General features: G+C 40.8%; 1 protein-coding gene across 1 annotated transcript in view; it reads right to left on the reverse strand.

The window, feature by feature from the left end:
- The window catches only part of Vmp1 (vacuole membrane protein 1), a 134,680-nt gene that overhangs the window by 78,363 nt on the left and 33,461 nt on the right, over nt 1-22,856 (reverse strand). The window contains exon 6 of the mRNA XM_045158561.1: nt 4,540-4,704. Coding sequence (XP_045014496.1) covers nt 4,540-4,704 — 165 coding nt within the window. The remainder of the gene's footprint in view (nt 1-4,539; nt 4,705-22,856) is intronic.

Genomic DNA, 22,856 nt, shown 5'->3' on the forward strand with positions numbered 1-22,856 from the left:
ACAGAAATCCCACTTCACATTTCTAAGTGCTGGGATTACAGGTATGAACCACCACATCTAGCCAAAAAAAAAAAGAAAATTTGTGGCCTAACATGGTGGTATATGCCTTTAATCCCAGCATTTGGAGGGTAGAGGTAAGAGGATTTTGGTGAATTTGAGGGCAGCTTGGATCTAAAGAGTGAGTTCTAGGACAGCTTGGGTTAGAACAAAACCCTACCTACCCCCCTTTACTCCATTATCCTTAAATTTCAATTGAGGCACTGCTTCTTCATGGGAATCTCCCCTGAATCTCAGATGAAGGCAAATTCTCGGGTTCCACAGATTTCTTCTCCATTGTCCTTATAGTTTGTTCTTTCATATCTATGTTTCCATGAATTTTCCCATACTAGAAGTTAAAGTTCAATGAGGGTAGGTACTAAGCTTTGCTCACCTTAAATCTTTAGTGTTTACATGCTTAATAACTATTTGTGGAGTTCATGAATGAGAAGCAAATTTGAGAAGACTTGCACAGGTTAAATAGCCAGTTTTGAATTTGGGGAAGTCAGTCACTACCCCAGGCTACTAAAAGCACCGACTGAAGCCTGGCCAAAGCAGAATTCAGACAACAGGCACTATGGGAATTTGAAGAAGGCGGTTATCACTGCCAGCCGGAATGGAAGTTTCCCTTTTGGCATCAGTGATAATTGAGCTACATAAATAACTTTCGAAAGAACAAAAGTATCATATTAACAAAATAAGGAAACTCAGGTTTATATATATATATGTGTATATATATACACATATATATTTCATTTTTAGTATGTAACAAATAGCTCTTGTTATCCTAATAACAATTTCCATAATAATGTCGTTAAATTTATAAAACATACATAGCTAGCATAATAAATCTGTTTCCAGTGTGTGTAAAAGAGCAACAGGAAACATGACAGTTCTTCCTGTCTTTCATATTCAACAAATTCAACCTATGGCATTTCCTCTAAAATTGCTGGCTGGACTGGGGATGTAGCACTTGTGTCTAGCAAGTACCAGGCTCAGTTTCATCCCAAGACCACAAAAAAGAAAAAAAAGAAAGAAAAGAAAGTACCCCCCCTTCTTTCTCTATATATATATATAGTTATATACATACATACATTATTTGTTGTTGTTTTCTCTCTCTGTCTAGCCCAGGACCTGGAATTCACTCCATAGTCTCAGGGTGGGCTCGAACTCACAGTGATCCTCCCATCTCTGCCTCCCTAGTGCTGGGATTAAAGGCATGTTCCACCATGCCTACCAAGAAAGTACTCATATATTTGTTTTAAATCTGCGTCTTCTAAGGCATGATAGCAAAGGCTGTTTTTAATGAGTTAAGATCTATAAAAGTATCTACTTTTTTGTTTAAGAGGGGATGGATTTTTCGAGGTAGGGTCTCACTCTAGCTCAGGCTGACTTTGAATCCACTCTGTAGTCTCAGGCTGGCCTGGAACTCTGGAAATCCTCCTACCTCTGCCTCCCAAGTGCTGGTATTAAAGGCATGTGCCACCATGCTCAGTTTAAAAACTCAGTAGCAGAGACCAGTAAGTTTTCTACATTCTTTTATTGACTAAAAAATTTCCAGGGGGATAAAAGTTAAAGGAATATAAATTTAATAAATTGAGTAAAAAATAATCCATGGTTGGGTATGGTAGTACATGCCTTTAATCCCAGCATTCAGAGGCTGAGGTAGGATTGTCAGGAACTGAGGTCAGACTGGATGAGAGTAAGATCCTGTTTTAAGAAAAAACAAACAAACAAACAACTAGGGCTGGAGAGATGGCTTAGCACTTAAGGCGCATGCCTATGAAGCCTAAGGATCTAGGTTCCATTTTCCAGGTCACATGTAAGCCAGATGCACATGGTGGTGCATGTGTCTGGAGTTCATTTGCAGTAGCTAGAGGCCTTGGTGAGCCCATTCTCACTCTCTTTCTCTCCGAATCTTATAAATAAATAAATAAATAAATATTAAAAAAAAGCCGGGAAAGGTGGCACATGCCTTTAATACCAGCACTCTGAAGGAAGTCAGGTAAGAAAACTGTCATAAGTTCAAGGCGACCCTGAGTCTACATAGTGAATTCCAGGTCATCCTGAGCTAGAGTGAGACCTTACCTTGAAAAACCTAAATAAATAAATAAATAAATAAAGTAAACAATTCAAATGGTAACAAAAGTAGGTAACAAGTGATATAATGGGCCTCTTAATGATAAATGAATACTTGAATACACTTAGGCACAAAACAAAAACAAACAAAAGCAACTTAATGTGGATTAAAATACACCTGCCATTGAACAAGTTGGGCCTTAGTTTAGCATTTTGACAACTTTTTAAAAAATTAATTAATTAATTTTTTGTTTTTCATGGTAGGGTATTAATCTAGCCCAGACTAACCTGGAATTCACTATGTAGTCTCAGGGTGGCTTGGAACTCACAGTGATCCTCCTACCTTTGCCTCCTGAGTACTGGAACTAAAGGCATGTACCACCATGCCTGAAAAAACTCTCCCCCTCCCCGCCCACTGATGTAGAGTCTCACTCTAGCCCAGGCTGACCTGAAATTCATAACCAGAGTGATGGGATTAAAGGCATGGTACGGTCTTGTCCTAGCCCAGGCAGACTGGGAATTCAATACATATTCAATTCAGCCTCAGGGTGGCCTCAAATTCATGGCAATCCTCCTACTTCTACCTCCTGAGTGATGGGTTGAGAGATGTGCGCCACCACACCTGGCAGCTTTTATTTTTAAATTAAATCAAATTAAATTTTATTTATTTTTTATTTATTTGAGAGAGCAAGAGAGGGAAAGAGACAGAGAGGGTGGGGGGAATGGGCATGCCAGGGCTTCCGGCCACTACAAACGAGCTCCAGATGCATGTGCCCCCTTGTCCCTCTGGCTTATGTGGGACCTGGGAAATCACACTGAGATCCTTTGGCTTTGCAGGCAAATCTCTTTAACTGCTAAGCCATCTCTCCAGCCCCCTTAATTTTTATTTTTTTGAGGTAGGGTCTCATTCTAGCTCAGGCTGACCTGAAATTCACTCTGTACACGCAGGATGGCCTTGAACTCACAGCGATCCTCCTACATCTGTCTCCTGAGTGCTGGGATTAAAGGCATGTGCCACCATGCATGGCTTTTTATTTTATTTTTGCACTTGGCTCTTTTAAAACATCTTTTAAATATTTTATCTTATTTATTTATGGGGGGTGGGGGAGAGGAAGAGAATGGGCATGCCACAGCATCTAGCCACTGCAAATGAACTCCAGACACACGTGCCACCATGTGCATCTGGCTTATGTGGATTCTGGAGGTTTTGTAGGCAAGTGCCTTAACTGATGAGCTCTCTCTCCAGCCCCATCTACGCACCACTTTATTTATTTATTTATTTTTTGGTTTTTCGAGGTAGGGTTTCGCTCTAGCCCAGGCTGACTATGAAGTGTCAGGGTTACTTCTAACTCATGGAGAGCCTCCTACCTCTGCCTCCCAAGTGCTGGGATTAAAGATGTGTGCCACCACACCTGGTCAATAATTCTTTTCTATATATTTTTAAATTTATTTATTTGTTTGTGAGAGAACGAGAGAGAATGGGCACACCAGGACCTCTAGCCACTGCAAATGAACTCCAGATGCATGCACCAATTTGTGCATCTGGCTTTATGTGGGTACTGAGGAATCAAACCCAGGTCATTAGGCTTTATATGCAAGTAACTCAACTGCTGGGCCATCACTTTGGGCCGTAAAACAAAAAAAAAATTTTTTTCATGGTAGGGTCTTACTCCAGCCCAGGCTGACCTGGAATTCACTATGCAGTCTCAGGGTGGCCTTGAACTCACAGTGAGGCTCCTACCTCTGCCTCCTGAGTGCTAGGACTAAAGGTATGTGCCACCACACCTGGCAACAAAAATTTTTGAGCTAGAGTTTTACCATATAGCCCAGGTTGGCCTGGAACTTTTTTTTTTTTCGAGGTAGAGTCCCACTATAGCCCAGGCTGACCTGGAATTCATGATGTCTTCTCAGGGTGGTCTCAAACTCATGGTGATTCTCCTACTTCTGCCTCCTGAGTGCTGGGGTTAAAGGTGTGCGCTACCACGCCCAGCCTTGGCCTGGAACTTTCAATTCTCTAGTTTTAGTTTCCTGACTTCTGGGATTACAGGCATGTGCCACCATGCCTAGTTCAATAAGTATATAAGAACTAATATATATATATATACGTTATAGATATAAGATTATTATTATGTTATTAAATCAGGCATTTAAATACTAGAAAACATTTTGCATTGCAGTCCAGTTCCATTAACTGTACCCCATCCCATGTTGTGTAGTTGGCATTAATTTCTTTGTGATACATGTGGCTCAATGCCTTTCTTGCAAATGTCATTTACAAATATCAAAATCTCTAGAAGGGTTTATATTGAAGTAGGCAGGTAGTGGCTTCAGGAATCCTTTATTGACTCGGCATGTTTGGTATAATGTAGTAATAAGATGGATGGTGAGGTTAGTTTTAGACAGATATGAAAAGGCACATCTTACCCACATGCAGGCCTCAACCCTAACTTTTGAGATGATGCTCCACAAAGAAACGCCTTCAGCGCCCTCTTCATCTGGACAGATAATCTGGTCAGGATAGGGAGGCTCAGGGAAATTCACTGAATTGCATTCGTAAGCAGCTAATGTAACTGAAGCTATATGTGGGCCCTAGGAAACAAAACACAAGAAGCCTCTGATGAGAAATAGTAATGAAAATTAATCATTGGTACATGTTATTTCAACTATATATTACAAGGACAGGTTAGTCTTAAAAGAACAAGATTCTGTCTAAACAGACATTTTAAAAAATATTTGACTTATTTGAGAGGGAGAGAGACATAAGACAGTGGGGAGAGAGAAATAATGGGCATGCCAGGGCCTCCAGCCATTGCAAACAAACTTCAGACATATATACCACCTTGTACATCTGGCTTTACGTGGGCACTGTGGGTTCTAAGGCTTTGCAGCCAAGTACCTTAACCACGGAGCCATCTCTCCAGCCACTAAAGACAGATTTTAAGATGTATTTAATAGTCTTTCCCCCTCCCCCTAAGGTAGGGGCTCACTCTAGCTCAGGCTGATCTGGAATTCACTATGTAGTTTCAGGGTGGCCTAAACTCACAGCAATGCTCCTACTTCTGGCTCCCAAGTGCTGTGATTAAAGATGTCTGCCACAACGCCTAGATAAAATTTTTATTTATTTGAGAGAGAGAGAGAGAGAGGCAGCGAGAGAGGGGGGGGAGGGAGGGAGGGAGGGAGATAGAGATAGAAATGATGGACATGTCAGGGCTCCCAGCTGCTACAAATGAATTCCAGATGCATGCACCACCTTGTGCATCTGGCTTTACGTGGATCCTGGGGTCTCGTACCTTCGTCCTTTGGTTTTGCAGGCAAGAGCCTTAACTGCTAAGCCATCTCTACAGCCCCACTTAGTAATTTGATAAAAGAATCTCTCCCACTCATAATACCCCAGGCAACCTGACTACTGGTTTTTTATTTACCATAATAATAATAATTATTATTATTATTCTTTTTCTCATTTTTTTTTTTTTGTTTTTTCAAGGTAGGGTCTCATTCCAGCTCAGGCTGACCTGGAATTCACTACATAGTCTCAGGGTGGCCTCAGACTTATGGCAATCCACCTACCTGTGTCTCCCGAGTGCTGGGAATAAAGGTGTGCACCACGTTGCCTTGCTTTATCATAATTATTTGTTTAATAATATCCCATTTAATTTTTTGACAACTTTCATAAACATAGACAATATAACATGATCATAATCTCACTCCCAAGTCCCACCTCCATGGAATCCCTTCTAACTAGTCTCTTTTCTGTTTTGATATTCCATTAAAAAAAATTAGGCGCTGGGTATGGTGGTGCACAGCTTTAATCCTAGCACTCAGGAGGCAAAGTTAGAAGGATCGCTATGAATTTGAGACCACCCTGAGATTACATAGTGAATAATTCCAGGTTAGCCTGGGCTAGAATGAGACCCTACCTCGAAAAAAAAAAAAAAAAAAAAGAAGTTGGACAGACAGGCTAGAGAGATGGCTTCGTGGTTAAGGTGCTTTCCTATAAAGCCTGTTTCTCTCTCTCTCTCTCTTTTTGGTTTTTCGAACCATGCCCAGCACCTTTGTCTTTTTTTCTCTCTCTAATAAATAAAATATTTTTTAAAAAGCTGGTGAAGTAGGGGCTGGAGGGATGGCTTAGCAGTTAAGGTGTTTGCCTGCAAAGCCAAATGACCCTGGTTCAATTCCCCAGAACCCACGTAAGCCAGATGCACAAGGGGGATCATGCATCTGGAGTTTGCAGTGGCTGGAGCCTTGGCATGACCCTTCTCTGTCTCTCCCTCTCTTTCTGTGTCATATAAATAAATAAATAGTTGGCAAAATAACCTCATTTACCAGTGAGATTGTAAAGCAGTAATAAAACTAAGCAACTATCAGTGAGGCAGAGGTAAGGAGGATCACTGAGAGTTCAAGGCCAGCCTGAGCTAGAGTGAGACCCTACCTTGCAATTTGAATTGGGAAAACTCACGGAGCTTCATGGTAAAGTTAGTAGTTTTGGAAAAGCTACTGGTGACGAGAAAGGGTGCTAAAGTCGAGCAAGCTGATAGACATGAGCCACCAGTCAAGAGTCTGTTTATAATTCAGATTAGTTTTTTCAAATTTTTATTAACAATTTCCATGATTATAAAAAATATCCCATGGTAACACCCGCCCTCCCCCCACTTTCCCCTTTGAAACTCCATTCTCCATCACATCCCCTCTCCATCTCAGTCTCTCTTTTATTTTGATGTCATAATCATTTCCTCTTATGATGGTCTTGTGTAGGTAGTGTCAGGCACTGTGAGGTCATGGATATCCAGGCCGTTTTATGTCTGGAGGGAATACGTGGTAAAGAGTCCTACCCTTCCTTCCCAGATTTTTAATAGTGACAAATAAAAAGTCCTATTCGTGAAAAAAAAAGTGCTGTAACAGGGTTAGCAAGATGGCTTAGTGATTAAACACTTGCCTGCAAATCCAAAGGACCCAGGATGATTCCCCAGGACCCACATAACCCAGTTTCACAAGGTGGTGCATGAGTCTGGAGTTCATTTGTAGCAGCTAGGGGCCCTGGCATGCCCATTCTCTCTATCTGCCTATTTTCCCCTCTATCTCAAGTTAAAAAAAATTATTTTCTTTAAAAAGAAAAATGCTGTAACTTGGAGCTGAAGAGATGGCTCAGCAGTTAAAGGCACTTGCTTACAAAGACTGCCAACAGAGGTTTGATCCCCAGTACCCACATAAAATCAGACACAAAAAGTGGTGCAAGCATCTGGTATTTGTTTGCAGTAGCAAGAAATCCTTATGTATTTTTAAATTTATTTGGCAGAGAGAAAGAGGCAGAGAGGTAGGGGGGAGGGAGAGAGAGAGAATGGGCATGCCAGGGACTCTAGCTGCTGCAAAGGAACTCCAGACACATGTACCACTTTGTGTATCTGGCTTACATGGGTCCTGGGGAATCAAACCTAGGCCCTTTGGCTTTGTAAGCAATAGCTTTAACATCTAACCATCTTCCCAGTCTACAATAAAGTTATTTTTGTAAAATGCTAAAAATAAAATACTGAAAAAGCCCAGGAAAAATATACTTCAATAAGGTTGCCAGACATGGTGGTACATGTCTTTAATCCCAGCACTTTGGAGGCAGAGGTAGGAGGATCATCGTGCGTTTGAGGCCACCTTGAGACACATAGTGAATTCCAGGTCAGCCTGGATTAAAGAGAGACCCTACCTCAGGGGGGAAAAAAAAGAGGTTGTGGAGATGGCTCAGTGAATAAGCATTCCTGGGCAAGTGCAAGTCCTTCTGCTTGGATCCCCAGAACACATGTAAGCCCAGACCCTGTAGCCAGCATCTATCTTAGCTAGTCTATGGCAAGAACAGTGCTAGACACAGAATCCTCTGGAAGCTTTCAGGCCAGCTAACCTCATGCATGGAGTGGTGAATGAGAGGTCATGCCTCAAGGAAGGTGGAAGGCAAGGACTAGCATAAGAGAGTTGTCCTCTGACCTCCATGTACACACCATGACATGGCTGCACTTACACAGATGAATGCACACACAGAGATACAATTTAAAAATGGAAAAACAGAATGAAATAAAAACATTTTCATATAAACAAAAGCAGGTATGTACTACAATAAATATTAAATGTTCTCAGATGAAAGGAAATGATACTAGATGTCCCTCTCAATCCATGGTATAGATCAAACTAAGGGCCTCGTGCATGGCGGACAAGCACTCATTCATTAAGCCATATCCCCAGTCCTACTCACTGGGAATTTGGATCTATTATACAAAGGTGTAAAGAACACTGGAAATACAGATGTTTCCTTTTCATTTTAATTTCTCTCTTATTTATTCATTTATTGCTTTCCCCCCCAGTTTTTTTTGTTTGTTTGTTTGTTTTGAGGTAGGGTCTCATTCTAGCCCAAGCTGACCTGGAATTCACTACGTAGTCTCAGGGTGGCCTTGAACTCACAGTCATCCTGCTATCTCTGCATCCCAAGTGCTGGGATTAAAGGTTTGAACCACCATGCCTAGAACAACCCCCAGCCAGTTTTTTAAAATACACACACAAGTGCTGGGAATAAAGGCATGTATAACACGCCCGGCTTAAAACTATTTTTGTTTTGTCTTATTTTTTATTTTTTTGAGTTAGCATTTCACTCTAGCTCAGGAGCTCCTGGAACTCACTATGGGGTCTCAGGGTGGCCTCAAAATCATGTGATCCTCCTACCTCGGCCTTCTCTGCTGGGATTAAAGGCGTGTACCACCACTCCTGGCTCTAGTTTAAAACTATTTTTATTCATTATTTATTTGCAAAGAGTGGGAAAGAATGGGCATGCCAGAGCCTATTGTCCTCGAAAATAAGCTCCAGACACGTGCACCACTTTGTGCATATGGTTTTACATGAGTACTGGGGAAATGAACCCAGGCCATCAGACTTTGTAAGCAAGTACCTTTAACCACTGAGCCATCTTCTCTAGCCCATCCTGATTTTTTCCCCTTTTTTTCTTTTTATCAAGTAGAAACTTTATATGGACACCTCATATGTTGGTACCATTATCTCCTTTGTTGTCCCCACTAACCTGGGAGGGGGGGGCTCCTCAGTGGGACTGCTGGTATTCACCATGGGGTTGTGAGTTATGAGTTGTGAGAGCAGCAGTTGGTCATTATGGTGGAAGTGGGGGTAGGGGCAATGTCTCTGGATATTCCTTCTCATCCTATGGCTCTAACATTCTTTCGGTCCCTCTTATGCAAAATTCCCTGAGCCTTGGTGGGTGTGCTTTAAGTTTACTTTAGTGTTGAACTCTTAGCAGCTTCTGGATTTCTAATTTGGTGCATTTTGAGTATCCTTAGTGTCTGTCTCCATCATCCTGGTGCAGGTTGTCAGGCTCGTGGTGGAAGCAGCGCTCTTGTTCATCTTGCCAGTTCCTCTGTGGTTTCACGTGGGCCCTAGCTAATGTGTGAGGGCAGTCAGCTATCTTTTCTTGTCTTGTGGATTTTGGTTTAATGGCATGGGGTGTGGCCCTGCTCCCGACCTGTTTTTCTTTTGGTTTTGTTTTGTTTTGTTTTTCAAGGTAGAGTCTCACTCTAGCCCAGATTGACTGGAATTCATTATGTAGTCTCAGGATGACCTCAAATTCACAGCATTCCACCAGCCTCCTGAGGGCTGGTATTAAAGGCATCACCTCACCCAGGGTCATTTTAATCTCTTTCATAAGCTAAATAGTTGTTTAAAGTAAAAGCTGGGGCTGGATATGTAATTCAGTGGTAGAGCACCTGCCTGGCACATATGAGGACCTTTGTTGAAAAAGCAATCAACGACAACGCAAGTGAGTGTAGGAGTGTTGTGACACATTTAGAAGTAAACTTAAGACAACAAAAACATTAAAGACCAGGACAAGAGAATTGAGAATACTACTGTTAGGCTGCCAGATATGAAATGATAGAAGAATAACACTTGAAACTCACTTTAGTAAGTGTAAGATACAAGAGCAAACCTGAGAGCAACCACTATATTTTTCTTTTAAAGTAAAAGAAGTAGGTCAATAAATAACATAAAGCAAAATAATATACTGAAATGATACTCAGCCCAAAAGAGGGCAAGAAAAAGTAGGGGGAAAGAAATCAGACAAGTACTTGTGAATACCAGATTTAGCTAGGTGTGGTGGCACACACCTTTAATCCCAGCACTCAGGAGGCTGAGGTAGGAGGATTTCTGTGAGTTTGAGGCCACCCTGAGATTACATTGTAAATTCCAGGTCAGCCTGGCTAGAGTGAGACCCTACCTCAACAAACAAACAAACAAAAAACAAATAACAACAATAAAAAGAAACATGAATTTAAACTTAACCACACTGATGAGTTCATTAATTGGAAATGGACCAAACATAAAAGTCAAAGATCATTACACTACAGTAGTATGTGCTGCCCTTAAGAACTATAAACACTTAAAAAAGAAGGGTTGGAGGTCGGGTGTGGTGGTATACGCCTTTAATTCCTGGCACTAGGGAGGCAGAGGTAGGAGGATGGCCATCAGTTTGAGGCCATCCTAAGACTACACAGTGAATTCTAGGTCAGCATGATTCCAGGTCAGCCTGGAGTAAAACGAGACCCTACCTTGAAAAACTAAAATCAAAAAATAAATAAAAATGGAAGGGTTGGAAGAAGACAAATAACCATTTAAAAATAATCATAAAAGCTGGACATGGGGCTGATGACTTAGTGTTTAAGGTGCTTGCCTGCAAAGCCAAAGGACCTAGGTTCAATTCCCCAGAACACAAGTAAGCCAGACACACAAGGTGGTACATGAGTCTGGAGTTTGTTTGCAGTGGCTGGAAGCCCTGATGCGCCCATTCTCTTTCTATCTGCCTTTCTCTCTCTGCCTCTTTCTCTCTCAAATAAATGAATAAAAAAAAATTTTTTTTTTTAAAAAGCTGGACATTGGGGCTGGAGAGATGGTTTAGCAGTTAAGGCACATGCCTGTGAAGGCTAAGAACCCAGGTTTGATTCTCCAGGTTCCACATAGGCCAGAAGCACATGGTGGTGCATGTGTCTGGAGTTCATTTGTAGTGGTTGGAGGCCTTGGTGTGCCCATTCTCACTCTCTCTACCTCTCTGTCTCAAGTAAATAAAATGTAAAAAAAAAAAAAAAAAAAAAAAAAAAAGCTGCAAATAGGCATGGTGGCACTTGGAAGGCTGAGGTAGGAGATTACACTGGAGTTTGAGTCCAGCCTGGGAATACAGGGTGAGTTCTGCTTTAGTCTGGGCCAGAGTGAGAGAGACTGCCTCAAAAAACCACAAGGAGGGCTGAGGAGTATGGCTCAGTGGTTAAAAGTATGGCTCAGTGGCTAAAGGTACTTGTTTTCAAAAATCTGCTGGCTCAGGCTCAAGTCCCCAGAATCCATGTAAAGCCAGACAAGACCCATGTCCATACCTCTCTCTCATACAAATAAATAAATGAAACATTCTTTTTCAAGGTAGGGTCTTACTGTAGCCTAGGGTGACCTAGCACTCATTCTGTAGTCCTAGGCTAGTCTTGAACTCATGTTGATCCTCCTACTTCTGTTTCCTTAGTGCTGGTATTAAAGGTATGCACACCACAGCCCACAAATAAATAAAACTATTTTAAAAAATGGATTAAAAAAGGGGGGGCTGGAGACATGGCTCAGTGGTTAAGGCACTTGCTTGCAAAGCCTGCCAATCTGAGTTTGATTCCCCAGTGCCCATGCACAAAGTGGCATATGCATCGAGTTCATTTCAGCATCAGGAGGCCCTTGTGTGCCCATTCTCTCTCTCCCCTTGCAAAAAAATAAAAATAAAATAAATAAATAAATAACATTTTTAAAAAACCAAAATTATAAAAGATGGAGTAGCAATATTAATGTTAGAAAAAGTAAACTTTAAACCACAGAATATAAGGAATATTTCATATACTGTGCTATTTAATGACTCCTAACATATCTTAGGGGATAAATCAAAGATCAATAGGAAATATCCTTAAGGAAAAGGGGCAAAGAAGGTTTGTTTTATAATTCAGTATAGTCTTTCTAAGTCAACGAGATAGTTTAGCTATTCATGACATATGAAACATGTGGTTTTGCTTTATTTCAAAATTCCATATGGCTAGTCTCATGAGCTGTATTTATTACACAATATTTTCCAAAGTTTGATAATGGAATAATTTTGGCTGGCTCAGGACAATAGATAATAGATATAGTATTTGGCCAGGCAAGGCTAAGTCTGGGTGAGAGCAAGCCACTCATCTATCAGAGTAAGATTTCTAATAGTGTAGACATAGATGATTCATCTGTTAAAAAGGTATTTTAACTTTCTGTTGATGTTTCGGAGACTAAGTAGATAAGGCTGGCCTCAAACTCAATATTGTCTTACTTCAGCCTCTTAAATGCTGTGACTGGAGGCATGTATCACCATACTAGGCTCGCTATTTTAGCTTTCTAGGGTTCTCTTTAGATAAATTAAAAATGTTACATTTCTACAAATTTATTTATTTATTGAGGTAAGGTCTTTTTTTTTTTTTTTTTTTTTTTTTTTGAGGTAGGGTTTCACTCTGGCCCAGGCTGACTGACCTGGAATTAACTATGTAGTCTCAGGGTGGCCTCAAACTCATGGTGGTCCTCCTACCTCTGCCTCCTGAGTGCTGGGATTAAAGGCGTGCACCACCATGCCCGGCTCGAGGTAAGGTCTTAACTCTACCCCAGGTTATCTTGAAACTCACTCTATTGTCCCAGGCTGGCCTCAAATTCACAGAAATCCTCCTACCTCGGCCTTATAAGTGCTGGGATTAAAGGTATGCACCACCATATTCAGCCAATTTATAGTCTTTCATGAGTAATGTAAGAAAGAAAAATTTACAACTCAGACAATTCTGTGGAACCCATTTTTACCTTAGCTTAAAAAAAATTTTTTTTTAAAAATTTTTTTCAAGGTAGGGTCTTGCTCTAGTCCAGGCTGACCTGGAATTCACTATGTTGTCTCAGGCTAGCCTCAAATTCCAGGTCAGCGTGGGCTAGAGCGAGACCCTACTTTTCCCCAGGACCTACCTATAGTCAGATGCACAAAGGGGGACCTACTTTTGGAGTCTGCAGCAGAGGCCTTGTTGTACCCATTCTCTCTCTTTCTCTCAAATAAATAAAAAAATCTTTTTCTAGTAAGAGGTAAGATGATCATTTGTGAAATTATACCAAAGCAAAACATCCTATTCTGGTAGTAAGGAGAAGTTTTAGGTGGTGCTCTGATAATAATGGATTATCTACACAAGCTGGGAGAACACCATCCTGGTGTCACAAATACAAATAAGGGTCTTCCTAAGGAGGGATGATGACAGTCATACATTATCATCACAATTTTCTTTTCTTTTTTTTTTTTTTGGTTTTTGATTTTTCAAGGTAGGGTTTCACTCTAGCCCAGGCTGACCTGTAATTCACTATGGAGTCTCAGGGTGGCCTCGAACTCATGGCAATCCTCCTACCTCTGCCTCCCGAGTGCTGGGATTAAAGGCATGTGCCACCACGCCCGGCTCACAATTTTCTTTTTCTTTCTTTTCTTTTTATTTATTTATTTATTTATTTGTTTTTTCAAGGTAGGTCTCACTCTGGCCCAGACTGACCTGGGATTCACTATGTAGTCTCAGGCTGGCCTCAAACTCACAGTGATCTTTCTACCTCTGCCTCCAGAGTGCTGGGATTAAAGGTGTGCACCACTATGCCTGGCTCTAGCCTTGTTTTTTTTTTTTGTTCATTTATTTATTTGAGAGTGACAGAGAGACAGAGAGAGAGAGAGATTGAGAATGGGTGTGCCAGGGCTTCCAGCCACTGCAAACGAACTCCAGATGTGTGAGCCCCCTTGTGCATCTGGCTAATGTGGGTCCTGGGGAACCGAGCCTCGAGCCGGGGTCCTTAGGCTTCACAGGCAAGCACTTAACCGCTACGCCATCTCTCCAGCCCTTTCTTGTTGTTTTTTATTGAGCCAAGGTCTGGTTCTAGGATCTAGGCTGACTCCAGAACTCATTCTGTAGCCCAGGCTGTCCTCAGACTCACAATGATACTTCTATTTCAGCTTCCAAAATTCTGAGATTACTGGTGTGAGCCACCACCTATGACTTACATTCATACTTTAATAGGTACAGAATATTATATTAGTAATATGATCAGATACCTTTGGGCTTATTTTAGGGCTATCTTTTAAAAACTGAAAATCTAAAATGGTCACATTAGTTAATTATGAGCTAATTTAGTTAAGCGTCTATAAGGTTAAGAATGTGTGTATACATTTATGGGAAGACAAGCAGACAGGAAAGACAGATACTTTTCCACTTACAGTGGTCCTCTCAGAACTGATAAAACATTCCTAAAGACTGGAGTTGCTTGCACAACATCTGTAATGTCAATTGATAGGATCATCCATCATCTATATACATAAGTCAACTGAAATCCCAAAGGCAAAATTTCCAATTAGTTTTGTCTGGAAAGTTCAGTGCAAAGGTAATAAAATTAAGAGTCCTGTGCTGATTCATGGGGAAAACATTTGTTCGCCTCACTTCTTCACTGAGAACAAAAGGAGTCGGTGGCTAGTCTGGAATGTGACTCATTAGGAATAACTGGGTGATAAATACACGAAAGGAGAGGATAAATAGCTGTCTGTACTCCTTGCCAAATCTTTAAAAGTTTGACTTTTAGGGGACTTGAAAACCCTTTTGAATACATAAGAATTCTATTCCTTAAATTTTTAGAACCATTGCTTTTTTCATCAAAGTCAGAAAACAGTTTGTCTAGGTTATGGTCTCAAGTATAAGACAAGTGATTGTGAATGGGTACTGCAAACTTTCCCTACTCTTTATACTTGTTTTGTGAATAGACTCTCTCTCCTCTCTATACAATGCAGTGTAGCATGTCTAAACAACCACCTGTGTGTTAGGAAACATGGCTTTGGGGTCTCTAAATAGTTCATTAACTTTCAAGATGCAGTCAAAATTCTGTCTTTTTCTTTTTCCTTTTCTTTTTTTGTTTTTTCGAGGAAGAGTCTCACTCTCCAGTCCAGGTTGACCTGGAACTCACTTTGTATTCTCAGGCTGGCCTCGAACTCATGGCAATCTTCCTGCCTCTGCCTCCTGAGTGCTGGGATTAAAGTGGGCACCACCATGCCTGACTCATTTTCTTCATTTAACAAAATGTCTAAGATGATACAAAATCACAACGTAAGACTATCTTGTAAGAGTATAAATGAAGTTGCTAGCCCAGACAAAAGTGGTGCAAGCGCCACAGCCTCAGTTCATACTCCATCAGGAAGAAGCTGTTTTGATTGCCCTGCATTACTCTTTTACATAGTAAAGGATGATGCAGTTTTCCTCTCTAAACCTAAGTAGCCTAATATTTTTTCAACTACATATGTATTTTTTTTTTTTTTTGAGGTAGGGTCTCATGCTAGCCCAGGCTGACCTGGAACTCATATTCAGCTTCTTACCTCTGTCTTCCAAGTGCTGGGATTAAAGAGGTGCTCCATTACATCTAACTTCAGCCTATTTTTCAAAAATATTCTATTTACTTATTTATTTACTTGCAAGCAGAGATAGGTAGAGAGAAGAGAGAACTGATGCACCAGGGCCTCCAACCATTGCAAAGGTATGCCACTTTGTGGGTCTGGCTTTACATGAGTACTGGGGAATTGAACCTATTTCCTTAGGCTTTGAAGACAAGTGTCCTACAGTATATAATGTTTTAGGGTGCTTATACATTGAATCTTCATGACCGAGATCCATCATCTCAAACATTTATTATCAAACCCAAGTGACTTCTTTTGTTCTTTTTTGGAGGGGAAGTTTGGGGGTTATATCCAGGCTCTTGAGCATCAGAGCCAAGTCTCTACCATTGAGCCATATCTCCAGCCTTTCCTAAGTAATTTGTGATCATGAGGTTGACCTAAGTGTTTAGGAAAAACATACTACACATTTATTTTGAAAGCTATTTAAAAACAGGTTAGCATTAGTTATTTAAAATTTATACATAATAGAACAGACTAACTGAATCCTTTGAACTTTCCTTTCAGTACACATTAATACACTGTGACTTAGGGCAGGAAGTTACCCAGTCTGTGCATACCCCTTGTGCTTGGCAAGCACCCAGGACTGTGTCCTGGAAACCTTGGTTTCTTCTTTTGATGTGGTAATGGTCATAAGAGTTAAACAGATGAATCACTCCACAGGGAAAGACAGGGAGAAGAGTTATCATGCCCTCATCAAACAAAGGCAGACTTTTTTTTCCTAAGAAGGGCCTGCTGGTCTTCCTGTAAGGGCCCTGAGTCACTGTGTGTTTATAAGTAGTCTTTGTACCATGCACCTATAGAAATCAGTATTGAGACATACCAGAACCCTAACATTAGGGAATCTCTTCCTTCTTGTGCTAAAGGACACACAGGTGAGCAACGAAGCAGTAATCAAAAGCAAGTAGAAACCAGAGCAAAGAAAGTGGGTTCCAGTTTTCTTTTCTTTTTTGTTTTTCAAGGTAGGGGCTCATTCTAGCCTAGGCTGACCTGGAATTCATTATGTAGTCTCAGGGTGGCCTCAAACTCATGGCGATCCTCCTACCTTTGGCACCTGAGTGCTGGGGTTAAAGGGAGTGTGCCACCATGCCTGGCTGGGCTCCAGTTTTGTTTCAAAAGAATCATTCCACTTCATGGCATTAAAAAATATAATAATATTTCATTTTCTAGCTCAGTTTCTTAATATGGTGGCTATTCGTTCACCTAACAATATTTCATTTCATTTTCTAGAACTACTTTTCCATTTCACTTTAATCTCTATTTTCCAAATAACATTTATTGTTAGTATTAAAGAGCCAGGAAACAAAAAAAAAAAAAAAAAACAGAGAGGACAGCTTAAAGCAGTATAGAATACTAGGCAGCACCTAGTCATTACAGGAAACATGGTGCTAAACAAAGGTATATGTAAATGAGAAAGCAATCAAGATGTCAGACTTTTTTTTGTTTGTTTTGGGTTTTGTACAGGTGGGGTCTCACTCTAGTCCAGGCTGACCTGGAACTCACTCTGTAGTCCCAGGCTGGCCTTGAATTCACAGCAATCCTACTTCTGCCTCCCAAGTTCTGAGATTAAAAGTGTGCATCACCATTCCTGGCATAATGTCTGTTTTTTTTTTTTTTCAGGCAGGGTCTTGCTGTAGCCCAGGATGACCTGGAATTCACTAGGTAGTCTAGTCTCAGGGTGGCCTCAAACTCACTGCAATCCTACCTCTGCCTCCCAAATGCTGGGATTAAAGGTGTGCACAACCACATCTGGCTTGATTTTTAAAATATACATCTTTTTTCTTTTGCTGTATGTTTTGATGATAAAATAATTCCAAACTTAATCAGATGTTTGAATGGCAAATGCTTTGTAACTGTCTTTGCATTTAATTTGTAAGAATTAACTATCTTTTATATTAAAACAGTCATGTTAAGCAAATGTCTCATAAATATTGTTCAAAGGAGCTACCTTGATGTTATAGTTTCTAATAAAACTTGTTCAAATTTACAGGGGCTGGAAAGGGAACTTAAGTGATTAAGGTGCTTGCTTATGAAGCCCAGGGACCCAGATTCTATTCCCCAAATTTACAACATAATTCAATACTTCCAAACTGCTTCTAGAAAAGAAAACTCTAGTGCTTAAAGCACATAAAAAATTTCCCATTGTAGCCAGGTGTGGTGGTGCATTAAGTTCCAGTACTTGAGAGGGTAAGAGGATCATTGTGAGTTCAAGGACAGCCTGGAACTACAGAGTGAGTTCCAAGGTCAGTCTGGATTAGAAGGAGACCCTGTATCAAAAAGATCAAACAAGGGCTGGGGAAATGGCTTAGCGGTTAAGGCATTTGCCTGCAAAGCCTAAGGAATAGGGCTCAATTCCCTAGGACCTACATAAACCAGATGCACAAGGTGGCACATGTGTCTGGAGTTCATTTGCAGTGGCTAGAGGCCCTGGAGTGCCCATTCTCTCTTTCTTTCTATCTGCCTCTTCCTCTCTCTCAAGTAAATAAATATTTTTAAAAAGACTAAACCAAACCAAACACAACAAAACAACCCCCCCGCATTTTGATCCCCAAATGTGAGGAAAACCAATGACTAAATTATAAACCAAGGAGAGGAATGTCTAAAATATAACCAGTCTCTTAATAGATCACTATTTGGTTGCTCTTTAGTGTTATGCTGACAGTTGATAGCTCTTTTTTTACAGTTCTTTTGTCTAGAAAGCTGGCCTTATTTAAAAGGGTTATAGGCCTTTGTAAAGCTTTTCTCTAGGAAACTGCTCCACCTAGTGTCCAAACCCAGCACACACACCACATTATATAGGAAGATTAAGTTGTAGCAGATAGATCACTGTTTTCAAGACAGGGAGGATCTCATGTGGCTTAGTCTGGTCTTGAACTCTTTTTAAAATTTGTTTATTTTACTTATTTGAGAGAGAGACTAAGAGGCAGATAGATGGGGGCTGGGGAGAGAATGGGTGCGCCAGGGCCTTCAGCCACTGTAAACAAATTCCAGACACATGTGCCACCTTGTGCATCTGGCTTATGTGGGTCCTGGGGAATTGAACCTGGATCCTTTGGCTTCTCAGGCCAATGTGCCTTAACCACTAAACTATCTCTCCAGCCCTAGTCTTGACTTCTTTATTCTCCTGCCTCTGCCTCCCAAGCACTGGGATTACAGGTATGTGTCACCATACCTAGCCTTGTTTTTGTTAAATATAAGACTTTATAAATCATGAAGAACACACAGTTTACAACTGACTCTATCTATAATCACCTTGTTTTCTACCATGAATCATAATGTGCATAGTTATAAAGGAGTGAAATACCCTTCCCATTAGGTACGAAAATTCCTGGTTTTTGTTAATTTAGTTCTTTACAGAATAATAAATTGCATTTTTCTCCTAATGGTTAGTTACAAGAAAACTATTAAAAGTCCCATCCTTTCTCTAAATTGTTTACAGTACCTAATCTTTAGGCTAGGGTTGCAGCTCAGTGGTAGAGGGCTTGTGTACATACACATACACATATGAAGGAGGAGACGGGGAAAAGGAGGGAAGTAGCTAGTCAATTCAGATTGCAAGCTCAATGTACTTCTTTTGGTTTACCACTGACGAACTACAAACTCAGATTAAACCCAGCTGTTTTGTGAATAAAATTTTACTGAAAAACAATTATACTAAATCATTCACACACTGTCGCTAAGTATGGCTGCGATGTGATCCCAGTGTCCCAATGATAGATAAGCCTTAGCAGCTGAACAGACAGTGTATGGACTACAATATGTCAACAACTATTATTTAGCACTTAATAAGCAAAGTGTGATCTCTAGCCATGGGTTAGATCATTTCTTTTTCTTTTCTTTTGGTTTTTCAAGGTAGGGTTTCACTCTAGCCAAGGTTGACCAGGAATTCCGTATGTAGACTCAGGGTGGCCTTGAACTCATGGTGATTCTCCTACCTCTGCCTCCCAAGTGCTGGGATTAAAGACATGTGCCACCACGCCCGGCCTTTTTTTTTTTTTTTTAGTATTTTATTTTTATTTATTTGAGAGGGGGAAAGAGAGAGGGGGAGAAAGAGAGAGAAAGGGGGGGGGGTGAGAATGGGTACCCCAGGGCTTCCAGCCACTGCAAATAAACTCCAGATACATGTGCCACCTTGTGCATCTGGCTTACATGGCTCCTGGGGAATCAAACCAAGGTCCTCTGGCTTCACAGACAAGCACCTTAACCCCTAAGCCATGTCTCTCTAGCCCTAGACCTCTTCTTTTTTGAGAAAGGATCTGATGTAGCCCAGGTTTGCTTTAACTCACTTATGTAGAAGAAGATGACCTAGAACTTCTGGTCCTCTTCCCTCCATCTCTCAGGTTGGGATAACAGGCATGTTTTATGGTGCTGTATAATCAAAGCTAGGCATTCTAGGCAAGCACCTTTATAACACAGCTACCTGCCCAGCTCCCAAACACAAGAAGAGCAGAAAAAAATTCTTTAAATACTTATTGAACCTGGGCTGTCAGGTTTTGCAAGCAAGCACTTTAACCACTGAGCCATCTCTCCAGCTTCCATCCCCCAGGGTAGAAACCATAACTCAACAACACATGCTGCACACAGAAGCACCAAAGAGGTCAACAGCTGCTTTGTGTACACACGGCCACACTGTTCAGATTGAGTATGATCTTCACATGAGTGAGTGAAGAAGTACTCCTGCTGCATCCCCTGAGACTAACAAATCTGTCACCAGATCTCAGTGTACTGACCTACAAGGTGCCGGCAAAATCCCTGCCAGCCAGAGAAACATGTTTTGCACCTCTTCGTATCAAATCCAGACGAAAGGAAAGGAAATCAGCAGCCTACACTCCTTGCCTATAAGCTTTGCTCACATAAGTAGCAAACCCGTGGATCAAGATGCCTCCATAAGAAACCAAGCCATGGGAATGTAGTCTAGCCACTACAGACTTGCCATACAGCCCTGCTAGATCCAAACACACAGAAGCTGCCACACACCAGATACTGGCACATCTGTGTTTATTGGCTCACTATTCATAATAGCCAAGTTACAGACTCAGTCTAAGTACTAATCAAAATCCCAGCACTCGGGAGGCAGAGATAGGAGGACTGCCATGAGTTCGAGGCCAGCCTGAGACTACATGGTGAATTCCAGGACTTCTAGGACAGCCTGAGCTAGAGTGACATTCTACCTTGAAAAAAAAGAGCACAATGTTATACATACACACAAATGGAGCATTATTCAGCCATGAAGAACAAGAAAATGAACAGGACTAGAGATCACATTAAGTGGAGTAAGTTAGACTCAGAAAAAAAAAAATTACCACATGCACAAGTTTTCTCTCATTAGTGGAAACCAGACTAAAAAGAAGAAAGTAGAAGGAATGGATGTTATTAGTTGAAATGCTATATTTGGATATTAGGAAGTAGAGCTGTGATGGTTATCTTCCTGTCAACTAGACAGGACTTAGAAACCTCATGGAGACATACGTCTGGGTGTGTGATGCCCCTATAGCCCTTTCTTAGCCCCTCCTGCTATGAGCCAAAATAAACCCTTATGTAGCTTTGTCAGGTATTTTGTCATAGTAACCAATACGTATATGTATTGGAAATGTCATAAAGAAAATTGCAAAATTTTATTGTAAAATTACTATGTTAAGAAAGGCCATACACACAAACCCAGAAAACTTATACTTCACACATACTATTTAACTTCAAATTTATTTATTTATTGTTTTTTCTTCAAAAGGGTCTCACTTTAGCCCAGGCTAACCTGATTCTTACTCTGTAGTCTCAGGCTGGCCTAGAACTCACGGCGGTCCTCCTACGTCTGCCTCCTACGTGCTGGGATTAAAGGCGTGTGCCACCACACCTGGCTACATTTACTAGTTCTTTATTAAAATTATTAACATGACTCAGGAGGCAGAGGTAGGGGGATTGCCATGAGTTCAAGGCCACCCTGAGACTACATAGTGAATTCCAGGTCAGCCTGGGCTGGAGCGAGACCCTACCTCGAGAAACAAACAACAACAACAACAACAAATTATTAACATGTATATTTCCTTAACATATTAATTAAAGTATATAACTAATAATTCCATTAAATGTATTCTCAGCAGATCTGTTTGTTTTGTTGTTGTTTATTCAAATTAAGGTCTCACTTTTGCCCAGGCTAGCCTGGAATTCAGTTTGCCTTTGTTTTAGATCAAATTAAAGTATGTCCTCATATATATGATTTTTTTTTCTTTTCTTTTTTAGTTGTTCGAGGTAGGGTCTTTCTGTAGCTCAGGCTGACCTGGAATTCACAAACTCATGGCGATCTTCCTACCTCTGCCTCCTGACTGCTGGGATTAAAGGTATGTGCCACCATGCCTGGTTAGATTACTTTTTTGACTGAGTGCTGAACTTTATATAAGAAAAAAATACAAATATAATGCAAAGCCTAGGAGGACTTTGCTTTCTCCAGACGTAAGTTTGGTGCTAATGAGTGGCTAGACTGGGCCATTAACAATTCTAAACAGTTAGTATTTTTTTAAACTGATGCTTCTACATTGGGGCTGATTTATACCAAGTTTATACTTTCTTTTCAAGTGTGATCCTTTAGGGTTGTAATCCAAAGTCTGCAGGTTTATCAGGGTTTATTTATGGCCTGTTTCTCCTGTCTTCAGTTTCTTTCCCTCATCCTCCCCCCTTCCTTTTCTTTTATTTTCTTTCTTTCTTTTTTTTGTGAGATGGGAATTTACAATGTAGCTCATGTTAAAAATAGTTAATTCTGGACTATAGCTATAGTACTTGCCAAGCATGCAGCAGGCTCTGGGTTTGATCCCCAGTACTGCAAAACAAAACAATAAACAAAATAAAGTAAAAAAAAAAAAAAAGTTAAAGTGTATAAACTGACAATGACTGTTTGCTTTAAAATCAGAGGGCCAGGAGTGGTGGTGCTCGCCTTTAATCCCAGAACTCGGAAGGCAGAGGTAGGAGGATCACCACGAGTTCGAGGCCACCCTGAGAATACATAGTGAATTCCAGGTCAGCATGGGCTAGAGTGAGATCCTACCTTGAAACCTACCCCACCCCTACAAAAAATAAATCAATCAATCAGGGGGTTAAAGAGATGGCTCACTGGTTAAAAGTGCTTGCTTGTAAAACTTGTTGGTCTGGGTTTGATTTCCTAATACTCACATACAACTAGATGCACAAAATGGCACATGTGTCGAGTGCATTTGCAGCTACAGAAGAGGTA

This window comes from Jaculus jaculus, chromosome 9 (genome assembly GCF_020740685.1).
Source record: "Jaculus jaculus isolate mJacJac1 chromosome 9, mJacJac1.mat.Y.cur, whole genome shotgun sequence".
Taxonomy (NCBI): domain Eukaryota; kingdom Metazoa; phylum Chordata; class Mammalia; order Rodentia; family Dipodidae; genus Jaculus; species Jaculus jaculus.